Source organism: Zootoca vivipara, chromosome 5 (genome assembly GCF_965207765.1).
Source record: "Zootoca vivipara chromosome 5, rZooViv2.hap1.1, whole genome shotgun sequence".
Taxonomy (NCBI): domain Eukaryota; kingdom Metazoa; phylum Chordata; class Lepidosauria; order Squamata; family Lacertidae; genus Zootoca; species Zootoca vivipara.
Window position 1 is genome coordinate 23,140,170 of NC_142588.1, and position 15,076 is coordinate 23,155,245.

General features: G+C 46.0%; 1 protein-coding gene across 13 annotated transcripts in view; it reads right to left on the minus strand.

Annotated features, from left to right (window-relative positions):
• Positions 1-15,076, minus strand: part of FAM13C (family with sequence similarity 13 member C) — an 87,308-nt gene that overhangs the window by 53,819 nt on the left and 18,413 nt on the right. For 5 of the 13 annotated variants that reach the window (XM_060274963.2, XM_088670217.1, XM_035137985.3 and 2 more), the window contains exon 1: positions 4,969-6,177. The exons of 7 other annotated variants lie outside the window; for them this stretch is intronic. In XM_060274963.2, coding sequence (XP_060130946.2) covers positions 4,969-5,030 — 62 coding nt within the window. In that variant the 5' untranslated portion in view covers positions 5,031-6,177. Of the gene's footprint in view, positions 1-4,968; positions 6,178-15,076 lie in introns of those variants that run through there. One more of the 13 variants, XM_060274964.2, reaches the window with a different exon arrangement.

Genomic DNA, 15,076 nt, shown 5'->3' on the forward strand with positions numbered 1-15,076 from the left:
ACAGGGGCAGGCAGGCGTCAAGCAGAGCTGAGAAGACCTGAGACTAGATCTTTTGCACAAATGAAGCATGCCTCACAACTTTAAGACTTCCTGAAAAGGGCGCAGTGAAGGGCATTAAGCACTATATTAGGTTGGGCAACTTCAGGGCTGTGCAATGGTGCATGCCAAAGGCAATATATTTTCAATATCCTGTTGCCATGTTGGCCGCACTACTGATGAACTGAGATATGGATTTATAAGAACTTGAGATTGTTGCACACTGAGAGAATTGTCATTATAAAATACATGTAACACTGTGGTCTTCTTCACTCAGAACCTTTAGCCAGTGCAGGAACCAAAATATCAGCGGGGAAATAGCTTCATATAAGCTTCTTCAAGGCCCCACAGTCTGGAAAGTTTTGAAATCATGTAACTACAATGTAAGGATTAGAGTTCACTGCTCAACCAGCACCACTCACATTTTGCCATAGACATTTCAAGTAGTGCCCCCTTTTCCAATCCCATAGAACCTACCTCCCCTTTCCCCAGCAATTTCCCAGTAATTATTGTTGCTATTGTATGAGTCGCCAGCCTACAAAATGCCCCCCACAACACCGCCAAAGACAAAGCAGAGATATAAATGAGCAAAAACCTGCAAGGAAGCTAATTAAAAAAAAAAATGAGTTATCACACTTTATACACCCAAGGAAAAAGGGAGAATGCTATTTTATATTTCACAAAAATTCTAGGAATGATCCATACAGTTAAGTGTCCTGTCTGCCATGGAACTTAAGTGAGGGAGAGGCCTAAGAGACTCCAAAACTGAAAGCCAGCCCTGCCATGCATGGGGCTCCCATTCTCTAAAGGAGTCAGCACTGCATGCATGTTCATGGCGCATAAGGCTATGTGTCTATAGACATCATGGCTAAATAACAGCCTGAGACTCTAAGGCAGTGTGCCTTTGGGATCAGATAGCTGTTGTGCTCATGTTCTGCATGTGTGCTGCCCAGAGACATCTGGTAAGCCACTGGGCAGGGCTATTAAGATTACCTCATGTTCCTGTGCGTGACAAGAGCTAGCCAGGGAGTGAGAAAAATGTGCCCCCATTATGCTATTTGCCGTAGGGATGGATTGTGCTTTTTAAGTCATGAAGGGTCGCCAACCTTTTCGGGCCAATGGGCAGATATGGAATGTTGAGGAAAGCACTGTGGGCGCCAGTCACAAAATGGCTGCCACATCTACAAGAGCAGAGATGGGACCCACAGAAGGGTACAGGCCTGTCCTCCCCTACCACCCCAATCGGCAGGAGGAAAGGGGGCCTACCTACACCAACCACCGATGCGCTCGCTCACAGGAAACTCTTTACACATCTCCCTCTTGAGAGGCACAAGATGGAATCCAACACAGCCCTATGGAGATTGCTCTGTCAGTGCACAAGCATTTCTACATATCTGGAAAAACAATCCCCCCCTCCTCTCCACACACACTGATCTTCCAGAGTAGGGAGTGGGGGGAGGCAAGGTAGTTGAACCAAGTCATCACACTACCCTCTCTTTATAAAGTGTGCATCCCCAGACTGACAGGAAGAGAGAAATAATGTGTGTCAGAGAGGTGGGGGAGAACAGATGTGTCCCCCCCCCAACTATCCATGAACCACCACGTGTCACCCTCAGGTGGAGGGAAGGTTTCCTACCCTGGAGGATAGCATTACAGAATAAAGAATTACACGCTGGTTGGTTTACAGAAAACCCAGAAAGCAGAACCACTATATTACAGCCAGGGGGAGGGGAAGTCTGCCAAGGATGTAGAAAAAAATTAAGGACAAATAAATAATAATAATCATTTACGGTCAGCACACATGTATGCAAACTAAGTGACTGTCATTTACCTACTTATTATATTGCTTTAGTCTTTTTCAGGTTCTGCCACTCAGAGGCACCTACCATTTAAGGCCAAATAGCACAAGACACCAGAGATCGAATTTTAAGTATTCAGGCCAATGGCACTTCAGAGAGTTTGATCCTTTCCCCTCTGCCAATTTTCTTGATCTGTGGTGGCCCCTTAAAAGCTGTCATTATGTCCCATAGCGGAGCCAAGGGCAGCTCGGGGGGTGGGGCAATGTAAATGGGGAAATTGGCATAAAGGGGGAGCTTCACCACTTTAGCCGATTTTCAGTGAAAACTAAAACACCAGGAAACCAGGCCACTCCAAGACGTGGTGCTGCATGAAGCTACAAACACCCACTCCCACCCCATTGCCAGCTGTAGCAAGCACTGCTCTATACTGGGTAGAGTGGTGGCAGTCAGAAGGAACAGCCAGTGGCTGCCCCAGAGTGACTGTTCCCTCTGTCTAACAGTTGGGCTGGCCCTATTTGGAGATTTCCTACATCTTCAGCTGCTACAGAATTGCTTTCTGAAGATGCCTGAATTTGTTTCTCCTTCTCAGCCTTGTGAACTTTGAAATGTTATTGTTTTTTCAGAGGGGAAGCAATTAAAAGCAAATAGGAGGTGTGTCAGCAAATTGGAGGATACAAAGTAGTAACTGCTTGGCTTTAGTGCTTGGGTCGGAAATATGGCGTCTCTGAAAATGGAGTTTCCAAAGGCTAGCAGCCCTTGATGGTTTTCTAATCTTCTTAAGAGCCATTTGAGGCAGTGCAACCTTTGTTTTCCAAAGTTTCCAAAACTGGCACCTCCGGTTGTGCACGGGATCCATTCTGGAGCTCCGGTCAGATCTCGAGGAATTCGCAACCAGAGATGCCTGTTCTGCACATGAACGCAGTTCATAGAGTGCTTTTGCACATGCGCGCGCAGCGGAACCCAGAAAAATATTTCTGGGTTTGCCGCATGCGTAACCCAAAGGATACACAACCAGAGGTATGCGTATCCAGAGGTACCACTGTACTCCTTTTCATCACAGGAAAATTGGTGGATGGGTTGGAAGGTCGTAGCGTGGCATATCAGCAAATCTAGAAGTAACATATGGTTTGAGAAACTCTCTCAAGCAGCTGGTACAGCATAAGGCTCTAAATTTCAGGGATATGGGTTTGAGCCCCACATTAGGCAAAAGATTCCTGCATTGCAGGGGGTTGGACTAGATGACCCTGGTGGTCCCTTCCAACTCTATACAATTCTATGATTCTCTGCACCATGCAGTGGGTGCTCGGGGGCAATCTATAGGTCAACAGGATTTCCTACCTTTAAAAGTAACAAAAATTAAAGCCCCTACCTACGGGAGAAGGGGGGAATCATACTGGGGTCAATACTGCTGTGAGGGGGAGATTTTCAGATTTATATCCAACACCACCGACACCTTATTTGCTGGGGGGAAGCATACATGTCGCATATGCAAGGTCTCTCCCCCCTGCAAGGTAAATAGAAGGGGTGTGTGATTAAAACAGGGGGGGGTTAACTTCCACTTGGCCACCATTGTGGTCACAATTTGCCATCCTGCCCCAACCCACAAAAAGACCCTGTTCACTAACCCCCCCATCTGATGTGTCCAGCAGCACCCTCAAATACCTGGGAAACCCATTTCTCCCCAGCATCTGTTATTCAGAAGTGAACTGGTTCTGGTTCCATTTATCCATGGGCGTAGCCAGGAGGGGTGGGGGGCAGCTGCCCCCCATTGACCATTTGTGTGCAGATAACTCAGTTCTGTCCCCCTCCTAACATAAACCCCACCCCACCCCACCCCGAATAAATCCTGGCTATGCCTATGCATTTATCTAATGTCAATAACAGGTATGCACAGGTAGACCTTGGATAGGGCAAGTGGGAGGAGCTTGGTGTGGGTGGAGCTGAGGGGCAATGGGGTAGGGGCCTGACTTGGCACAATGTGTAGGCCTTATAGCACTCCCACTTTTCAGTAGCACCTGCTGGCAGCACTGCTTATTGCTAATGAAACAATACATATAATCCCTCCTGCAGTACTTTTAGTCTTGAAAATGCACCTTTATGCATGTGTTTAATGCATTTTGTTGCGTTCCCACCATTTCCACAATGGAAAACTGTACTCCACACATAAACGAATCCATAAATTGTTTCCCTGCTCCTGACCTTGCTGAACCCTCATGTTTCCTAGCTCCAAAAATATAACAGCCCGGGGGGGGGGGGGGGAAGTGATGCAAAAATAGACCACAATATTCCAGGCATGGCACATGTTCTAGAGATCCACAACTGCGGCTCGCAATAAACTCAGCAATATTCAGATATGAAAATTACACCTTGAAGGAAAGCAGCATCAGGGTTTTTAAATAAAATAAAATCTACTTATCTATAATAAATCTATAATAAAATGAATAAAATTTTATTTTATTTATAAATAAAAAAATGCATATATATATATATATATATATATATATATATATATATATATATATATTGCACTGTGCATTAACTTCCAACAAGGCGAGGGGTGGGGAGGGCAGATTTTGCCAAATCTACAGGAATTCAGAGGTTTTCCCTGAAAACATGCTTTATGGGGTGGTCCGTCCCCCACACCTCCCCGCTTCTGCCGTCACTTGCTACAGAGCTCATGTGCTCTCCTAACCCTCACGTACTGGCTCGCCCCGATTTACAACCAGCTGGATCGTCACCCTCTTTTCTCTCGAGGCGTGCCCTAGGCATAAAACTCGTCCTCTCCGCAGAACCGTGCGAATCCAAAGCAGGAAGGAACCCCGCCATCTGCACCAACGCTGACACCCGTACTAGAGGTTGCCAGGCGCGTCCAGCTGCTAAACAGTTAACTACTCCCTGCACGTAGAGAGAGGTTGCTCGCTTATTGTGTTGCAATTCGGCCGGCTCGTAATTTAATGATGACTACGGGAGGGGATATGTTTCCCCAGCCCCCTTTCCTTTCCTGCCTGCCTTCCATGCAAAGGGTTTGAGCAACGTATCCATTGGCCAAAAAGCATACCGTTGCCATTCATCATGGGGGGGGGGGCAGGCACTAGGCAGCCGGGGGGCAGCCACTGAAAGCAGGCACACTTACTCTGGCAGAGCCGAGCTGCTGAAGGAATGGTCCTGGATGCTGAAGCAGAAGCAAGAAAACATCGGAGGGCAGATCAGAAAGGCGGGCAGGCTCCTTTTCCGCCGCCTCCTCGGATGCTTCTCAGCGGCTGCAACCCATGCAGAGGCATGGCACGGCGAAGGCGAGATTATCCTGCGGGCGGGCGCGCGCGCCGGCTAGCTCGGCGTACACAAGGCTGTATCCTGGCATCTTCTGCACATGCTCACCATCCGAGGACCCCCTGGGATTTCTGCGTGTAAGCCTTGCTGGAAACCACAACGCCCATCAGGCACTGCTGTTGCTGCGCTGAATGAAGGTACAGAAACAAGGGCTAGGCGAGGAACGCGACGCGCTCGCCCTTGCGCGCGTCTTGGGGGACTGCGTTGGGGCGGAGGGAGCAGCCCGCGCGCGCACCTCGATCCCAGGCTTTTGGCGCGAGCCTCTTGCCACACTTGTCTGTCCCTGCGGTAGGTGCGAGGATCAGGATGGGCTCCCTCTTCTCCCTGCCGCCAGGATGAGTCATCTTCGGAGATTCCCTTTCGCAGGTTCTGCTCAGCAGCGCGACGCCTCCCGGGAGAGAGAGCGAGAAAAATATCCCGCGCCGCTTGGAGAATTAGGAGGAGGAAGCGCGCTCACTACTGCAATTATGGCGATTCAAGAGGTGAAGTTGTTTCACTGTGTGAGAGAGAATCATAACACTGTAGAGTTGGAAGAGACCCCGAGGATCATCTAGTCCAACCCCCTGCAATGCAGGAATCTCAACTAAAGCATCCAGGACAGATAGTCATGCAACCTCTTCTTAAAATCCACCAGCTCCTGAGGGAGTCCATTCCACTGTCAAACAGCTCTGTCAGAAAGTTCTTCCCGATGTTTAGTCGGAATCTCTTTACTTGTAACTCGAGGCCATTGGATTGAGTCCTATCCTCCAGAGCAGGAGAAAACAAGCTTTCTCCATCTTCCATGTGACAGCCCTTTAGATATTTGAAGATGGTGGTCCTATCTCCCCTCAAGTCCCCTCTTTTCCAAGCAAAATATACCCAGCTCCTTCCATCATTCCTCATAAGGCTTCAAGCTGCCTTCTCCATACACTTGATCTTTCACAGGGCAAGAGGATGAAGAAGAAGAAGAAGAAGAAGAAGAAGAAGAAGAAGAAGAAGAAGAAGAAGAAGAAGAAGAAGAAGAAGAAGAAGAAGAAGAAGAAGAAGAAGAAGAAGAAGAGGAATTGGTGTTTGGGGAAACAGAGGTTACAGCACTAAATATAGAACACTGTATGCACCTGCAGAGAATAATCTGTCTATACCCTGCCCCAGATCTCCCTCCCCCAAGAATAAATAATTTGAAATGTAGGTAGGACAAGGACAGGCAGGGGTGTACCTAGGGTTTGGCAACTTGGCTGCCACCAAGGGTGCAGGCCCAGGAGGGCACAAAACTATCACCTCTCGGCTCTGGCTCAGAGTGGCCTTTCCTCCCATCACCAGCCCAAAGGATTGGCTTTGCTTGCCCTCAGTGTTGTTGTCACCAACATTGGATAGGTTTTGTGCCACAGTGATGTCATCACATTTCATTTACATTTCCTGATAGTTTGGGATCACTTACAGAAGACAAAATCCCAGGTAAACACAAATGGCACCAAAGCAATAATTGTAAGGGAAACCAGAGGCTATAAATGCCTGTGAACACTTGGGGAGTGTGTGAGAGAAATTTCACTGTTTGGCAACCCACCCACCCCCTGGATATCTTGCCCTTAAAAAGAAGAAAAATACCTTTTTACCTCAACAATATTCAAGGATGAAAATCAATGCAGCTCTGTTTCCTACACCATGTCTGTGCTATGTGATAAAGCCACCACGTACACTTGTAAGGAATATTTGTCTGAAGCCAGTGGAGTATTCAGTCCTAGCAACAGAATAATGATATTTGTAATCTGGGGGAATAAAATGTTTGCTCAGCTGGTGCATAGGCAGCACAGTGAATACTAGAGAAATCCACATTCCTTGGTGTACAGGAAAAGTGAGCATCTCTGCTTGGTTGCTTGTGGCATTTGCTGTCAGCCCTACAAAGCAGGATTCACAGCGATTGCAGGGCCTTTATTTGTATGTTATCTTTCACAGAGCCTAGATTACTTTTTCTGAACTGCCCCCCACATTGTCCTAGTGACCATTAGGGTTTACATTCTGTTCTGCAGCATACAAGATTATTTCTGGAGAAATAAGTTTTTTTTAAAAAAAAAAAATATCAAGATGACTCCGGTTGAAGGAATGATATTGCAAGTAGAAGCCCAAGCTGAGGCTGCTGACTAGTAAACTTAAAAATATTTGCTTACAACACACACCTCTACAATCTTGGCTCCCAAACTATGGGAGTGCAAGAAAAAACGGGGAAAGCACCCCAAATGAACAAGATAAAAAGGAAAACGGACCCCAATGTTCACTGATGCAAATCTCTTAAAGTTCACTGTCTTTTGAAGTAAAACACTCCTCCTTTAGGAGCTATTAACAAAAACAATGGACAGTATTAGTGCCAATGGTTCTTAAACAAATGATAAATTGATTTGGGATTATAGTCTCTACAACCCCCCATTCACTACTTAAAAGAATTTTGAAGGTAATAATGAATAGGGGGTGGTTATGGTTATTTGTTTCCTGCCAACCTAGCAGTTCGAAAGTACATCAAAAGTGCAAGTAGATAAATAGGCACCGCTACCCTGGGAAGGTAAACGGCATTTCCGTGTGCTGCTCTGGTTCGCCAGAAGCGGCTTTGTCATGCTGGCCACATGACCTGGAAGCTATACGCCGGCTCCCTCGGCCAATAATGCAAGATGAGCGCCGCAACCCCAGAGTCGGTCACGACTGGACCTGATGGTCAGGGGCCCCCTTCACCTTTTATGGTTATTTGTTATAATTCTTTGGCAGCTGTTAGGTTGTCTGTCTGGTGTTTTGGATCTAGGTTGCATTCACATTTAAGAGGGGGAAGGGCTGAATTGCAACTCCCATCATTCCTGGCAACTAGCCATGCTTGCCGGGACATGGGAGCAGAGGCGCCCTTCCCATAGGAGTTAGTGGCTCGTTGTGCCAGGGCGCCGGCCTCTCAGGGGTGCCCCAGCATTGGCGGGGCGCAACAAGCCACTAAGCCTCCTCTCCCTCGGCCGCAGCACTGCTGGGGCAAGGGGGGCGTCTCTTTTCAGCTCTGTATACAAACGCACAGGCTGATCCTGATTGGCTGAAGAAAGGCAACAACAACAGCCGGGACGCGGGCTCGGAGGTCACCAGAGTCGCCGCCGTGGCTTCTCCTGCTCCTCCTCACCTCCCTCTCGGTGGCGTCTGCGTCACATGCCTCTCGTGAGCAACTCACTGGCCAGGCCAGCTCCTTGCGGCTGCTGGGCAGCAGCGAGAGCACCAGCAGTGGGCTGTAGTCAGGCAGCCCCAATGGCGCCCTCCGCCCCAGGCTAAATTTTGGGAAAGGAAGGGGGCGCCGGAGAGCCCTTTGCGCCACGGCGCTGGATGTGCTTAAGACGGCCCTGCATGGGAGTTGTAGTTCAGCAACATCTGGAGGGCCAAGGTTCCAAACACCTGCCCTAAGCAAACCTTAAGCCTGAATCAGAGTAAGAGGTTCTTATTCTGTCTCACACGGAAGTTGTAGCTGTAACTTAATGTGTGCATTTAACAATTTAATAATTAGTACAATGAAGCTTCATTGCCTTTGATCTTATGAGGCTGTTTACTCAATAATAATTACTTGTTTCTGTTGACTACATGGGCAGGGTTATGGTTTAATGTGCACAGGTTGTTTACAAGACTTTGCAGAGAGGGTTCCTCTGATGAGAAATTCCAAAGCTTAAAATCTATGATTAATGAACAGATTCCACAGATTAAGTGATGAATGCTTTCAGCTCTGCTGAGAATATTACTTGTTTGGGTTTCACTGCCTTATAATTCTCCAGAATGGCCATGGGCCTCGCTTCCTGTTTGCAAATAAGGTTCGTGACCAAATCTGCAGTTCTTCTCACTTCACTTTTTTTCCGGAAGGGTTACTCATATTTATACATAGTGCTAACAGCACTGACTAAAACCTCAAAGGAGAAATATTAACAATGATGTAAGATGCTGTAAAGGTGCAGAGTAGGAGATAAGAGTTTTAGCATAGAAATGACTAACCAGGATTTAAGGGTTTAAAAAAAATAAAAATAACCCACAGAGAAAAGCACACGAAGCATTATGGTTTAGGTTTTTAAGTAGAAACTTTGGCTCTGTTGCTCTTTGGCATGTGCATTTGAAATCTCTGACATGGTAAAAGGGAAAGGAACTGGGAGTGTCACAAGAGTGACGTAATCAGTGTTTCCACCAAATGAGAAAACAGAAAAGCGCCTCCAGGGCAGGGTTTAAGTTCATGGCTTGCATCTACAAAGTCTTGAGCTCAATCTGCAGCACCATCAGTTAAAAGAATCCCAGGTTGCAGAAGAGGGAAGGGTCTTGCCTGACTTTATGGAGAGCTGCTGACTTTGGGACCCTGGGTGAGGGTGATGGGAGTTTCAGCCCCAAACATTTGGAGGGCACAACATGGTAAGGCTGGAGAAGACAATCCTGGACTACATAGACCAGGTGTGGGGAACCTCTGGCCCTCCAGGTGTTGCTGAACTATCATCATCCCTAGTCGCTGGCCATGCTTGCTGGGACTGATGGGATCTGTAGTTCAGTAACATCTGGAGTGCCAAAGGTTCCCCACATTGGTCTGTGCCAATGACCTGACATTATGCTATATAAGGCAGCTTTGTAGTTTGCCTCCACAATCTTAAACAAACTTAACTGTGTTAAGTACCACTGAATACAGTGGAATTTACATCTGAGTGAACAAGCCTAGGATTGTGCTATGAACCAGGTTATAGTTCTGCACCTGTCCCCCTTAGCCAATTCATGGTGGCTATGGGCAGGGTAGATGAAGGAAAGTGTCCTCTCCACTACCACACACCTATGTCAAGTGGTAGGTCCCTTAGTGAGTCTCCTGCTCCATGTCACAGTGAGACACTGAGGTACTGTCCACCACCCTGGGTATCTGGGGTGTTCCTGTTCACATACTGAGTTCAGGATAAATGCATACACATTTAAAGATGGCAGCAGTGGCCTGTTTTTTCCCCCCTCAAGTGGGCTTTATATGGACATAAGAAGAACCTGCTGGATCAGGCCAGTGGCCCATCTAGCCCAGCATCCTGTTCTCACAGTGGCCAACCAGATGCCTGTGGGAACCCCACAAGCAGGACCTGAACAAAACAGCATTCGCCCCTCCTGTAGTTTCAAGCAACTGGCATTCATAAGCATGACTGCCTCTGAACTGTGGAGGCAGAGCATAGCCATCATTTGAAATTTAAGATTTTTCACCCAGAAATGCATTACTTCACACTTGCATTTGACATTTTGCTGCCCATTCACTCAGTTGGGAAAGGTCCTTTAAAAGCTCTACACCAGGCACGTCCAACAGGTAGATTGTGATCTACCAGTAGATCACTGGATGTCTGTGGTAGAACACTGCTAGATCACTGGCACTCCTAAAAAAGCTCACCCAAAATTTTCCTCCTCCCTAAAAAAAGCTTAACTATGACCTGAAGCTCTAAACAAAAATGGGCCTCCCTCCCTCCTAAAAGAAGCTCAACAAGTTTGACCTAAACCCCAAAAAACAGGGCTTCCCTTCCTTAAAAAAAACTCAACAGCTTTGACCTGAAACCCCCCCCCCCCAAAGTCCCAGTTTTTAACTCTGTGAGTAGATCAGAGTCTCTTGGGAATTGGCCACCCCTGCTCTACACAATCTCTCTCTTGTTTTCACAACCCTGAAAAATTCAGTACCCTCAGCAAACTTGGCCACCTCACCAGTCAGTCCTAACTCTACATCTCTCCATTCAGTGTGCCTGTCTCTGCGTCCCATTTCTATGTGTGCTCAGTTTTTCTGCCCAAGTAGCTTTCTACAACACATTTCACAGAATGAGGACACATTTTACCTCAAGACACTTGATCATTTAGCTGTTCAGGAAAAAAGCTTTGATCATGCATCCCCTTTAATATATGTATTTTTTCCTTGCAAGTGTCAGGAGGAGGAAATTCTATTTCACCAAAAGCAGGTTCTCAGCAGAGCATGACCTAGAGGCATACATAAGCAAGAATCTAGAACAACCAAGACAAAAGGCAGCTCGCTAAAAATAACCCAGCTCTTCATTTTTCTCTATGTGGAGTCTTGTGCCAGAAGGCTTTCTTATTCACTTCAATATAAGGAGGCACACACCACCTTTGGCACATCGTGCCCTGCTGAAAAAGCTGAGGATTCTATAGGAAGGGCAGCCTTTTGGGCACAGAACAGCCCCCCTGCCCCAAACACTGCTGGATCAGTAAGTATTGATTATCACCATGCTTGGGTATGGCTGAATTGGCCTCTCTGTTTCTTCAGCACATCTTACATAAATGCATCCACTGTAATGCAATAACACAAGACAGATACATAGCAATTTAAAGGTGAAGACAAACATGACACCTATTAACAAAGGGTGGTGTGGCTGCCTTTCGTTGGACCTGTTTTCCCCATATTCTGTATTGATCTCTTATCCCGGGTCTGACAGCTTTCTCTCTCTGCTTGCTCTGGTTAAAACCCAGCTTTCTCTCTCTGCTTTCTCTGGTTAACCATTAAATCAAGTTTTATGAAATCTGGGGGAAACCCAGAGAGAGATTTGCTCCACTTCCTAAACTGCTCTGAAAACAGCTCTTAAATGGGATTCCTCATACTTTTCCCTGGAGTTGCATTCTGGGACAGTCCACCCTCACCTATTCACCTTCTTTCCCTGCCTCCCCTCAAGGATCATTTTCCAGTTGTCTTTCCAAATTCTGAGCAGCACTCTTCTGGTCCTTAGCATTGCTGACCCGACTGATCACATGATATATGCACAAAACATGTCTGCTCCCTTCGCAGTTTGTTGTTTCTTTCAATTTTGCCCTCATTTGTTTTAAAGATACATCCAGGTCCAGCTATGTGAACATCATCCCTTCTCGATTCTTTGACTCGCTGTTTCTCCTACTCTCTGCCACAGCTGGGCAGAGCTGAAGGAAGAATACATGGGGAAACACAGGGTTTCAGGGATCTTCCTTAAGTAAAAGCTTAGGCAAAAATCACAAGTAGGAACACTGGCCCTGGATCAAATTGAAAATGGGGCAAAGAGGTATGGACTTATGGGAATGTGTGGCTGGGCCCTCCGTAACATAATCAGATCCCAATGTGCTTTAATATGAAGTTGGATGCCATTTGGAGAAGGATAGAAGAGATCCTTAATTTACAGAGAGCTCAGCACACCTCCCACTCAAACCATTAAGCGGCCCCAATTTGTTTTATCATTACAGATTTTGCACAGTTCTATCAGAATTGTGCAAAAGTGCACTTATTTTTAAATAAATGAACAAGCAAACTGCAGTCTGATCCTGCAAGGTAACTGGGAATATTTAAGGAGGAGGCCGAAAACAAAACATAACCCCAGGTTATTCTCTGCCAAACTCCCCCCAAAAGCAGAATATCAATAAAGATGGTGAGCAAAAAAAGAGGGGTCTTTAATTGAGCATTCAGAAAAATCATATCCAAATGACCCAAATGCAAGATAATCCCCATGTCTGGAAAAAGCCATGATCTGCCCATAACATTTGGCCAACTCTTGCCAGTCATGGATAAAGTTTTTCCTAATTTTTCATTTGCTTTGTTTTATCTAATTTAAATATTCAATAAAACAGCCTAATTTTGATCCCTACACATGATCATAATGCTATCAAGACAGGAGGTCATAGAAAATACTCCTAATGAAAGGCAGAATTAACAATTCTTAGGAGAACAGGCTGTATCCATGTGTGCCAGAAAAATAAGACAGCCACCAAAATGTAGTAGAACTGGATGACTCAAATAAATGACTCACAAGTTGTGACTTGAGTCAGCACCGTTCCTTCAAGACCTGCACTTTGAACCAAGTGCCGGTTAGGCATTAACAGCTGTTCAAATCACTTTGCACTCCAAATCTGTATAGGATGAGCAAGCAGAATACATTTTACACTGTTCTGAAAGAGGAAGTGTAAGATCTATATTGGACCAAGATTAGGAGCTCCCAGTTCCATCACTGTTAACTCACTGTCTGAGTTTGGCATAGTACTTGGATGGTTTTAACAGTTCCACTTTAGGACAAAATGGCTTGGAGATGCGGAACACACCAAGTGAGTCAGACTGTTAAATGTGCTTCCATCATGTTGAAGGTGCCATTCATTGCTGAGTCACCCTGGCAATGCAACTATGAGTTACAGGCAGAATTTCCAATAGCCCTACACCCATTTAGGGAGGGCAGGTGGGATCATTCATGTAATTCCCCGTCCTCCATATTTCAAACCCTATTTGTGATTGTGCCCCACAGCTATTTCTCTCTTTCAACTCAATGGTTCTGCACACAGGTTGAATATTGCTACAAATCAAATGGGACTCTATACTAGGCATGCATGTGCAAACCATATATCCCTTTGTTTCAAAAAAAGATATAGCTGGGGTTTGTGCTAGTTCCATGCAGCTGACCTCACAATAGGTATTGCCATCATTCACTCTAATAGCAAATTATGCTGATTGGGTGCCAGTAGGATTGAAGCCATAACAGAACCACTAAGAAACAAGAAGGTAGGAAAACAGTATATTTTTAAAAAAGCTTTGGGAATATTTTTAAGGGTGGGAGGACAGCAAAATTCATGTAAGTTTTAATTTTAAAAAACCACACAAGGAAGCCTAAATACATTTTTTTGAGGGGGGAGTGGTTTGAAGAGGCTGGGTAAAAGGAAGGAAGAAGAGAAATTTGTTTTATTGATTTAGACAATTTTTTATATATTAGGAGGAAAACTATAAGCAGTTTTCAAAAACATGAATAAGGATAAAATATGCAAAAGTCAAGAACAAAAATCCACATTGTAGAACACTCTATTTAACTACCGGTATGATTGCAAATAAATGCTCTTGAAATGCATTGCTGTTTGACAATTTAACCTTGACTGCATCTGAGAACAAGCCTCTGGAACTTGATGAATCATCCCTCCTCCAGGAATGTCCATACAACATGTCACACTTTCAAAGGCCCACTTAACAGTAGTACCCTTTTCAATTCTTTCCTAATTTTAACCAAATTTAAAATGCCTTCTTTTGTCACCATTTTGCCACCACCTCTCTGCCCCTTGAATGCACTATATGCTTCACGGGCCATCCCTTCCCCACTTCTGAAATGGCCCCTGTAGCTTCCCCTCCCCCTCAATTCCCACAGAGCTACAATTCTCAGCACCCTGAGCAGAGAACAGCTCCCCAGGGTTTCAGCCAGGAGCCTCTCCAGCCATATCTGGAGACACCAAGGGGTTAAACCTGGGAACTGCAAGCTAGGAGAGCACTGAGCCACTTGCCCTGATTGTGCCATAGTCAAAACTGAATGCTAGACTAGATGGGCCTGGGGCCTGATACAGCAGGAGCATGGAGACAATAGAGGAAGGGGGGGATACAGGAAGTGGTCTTATACCGACCCAAACCATTGGTCCATCTACCTTAGCCTTGCCTACACTGGCAGTGGCTCCCTAGGATTTCAGGTAGGAGTCTCTCCCAGCCATACCTAGAGATATCAAGGATTGTACCTGGGACGGTTTATTCAAGCAGTTGCTCTACCTATTAGAGTACAGTCCTTCCCTAACATAAGAAGGAAGGCGGTGATCACTCAGTCCAAACAGGAAGCTTTCAATAGCTCTTCCAGGTTTGGAGGGGCCAATAACCAGCCTGGGTGGGTAGGACCAGTAAGGAGCCCAGTAAGATGCTCCAAACTGCTTTTTTTTTTTTGGTCCACCACTTGGTCAGCTGCGTAGAGAGCCAAAGGTTCCCAACTCCAGCGACTCCTGGCAGAGTGCTGAGACTGGCTGCAAATCCCTGCCAAGTATACACTGAGCGGGCAAACCTCATGGTTTACTTCCACAGAATGTGTGAAATAGCACTGTGTTCCCTTAGACCCAAAGATTCTTCTGCAAGATAGATACCTTGTCAAAGCCAGAGGTGCCAGCTTGCCCATAAAACC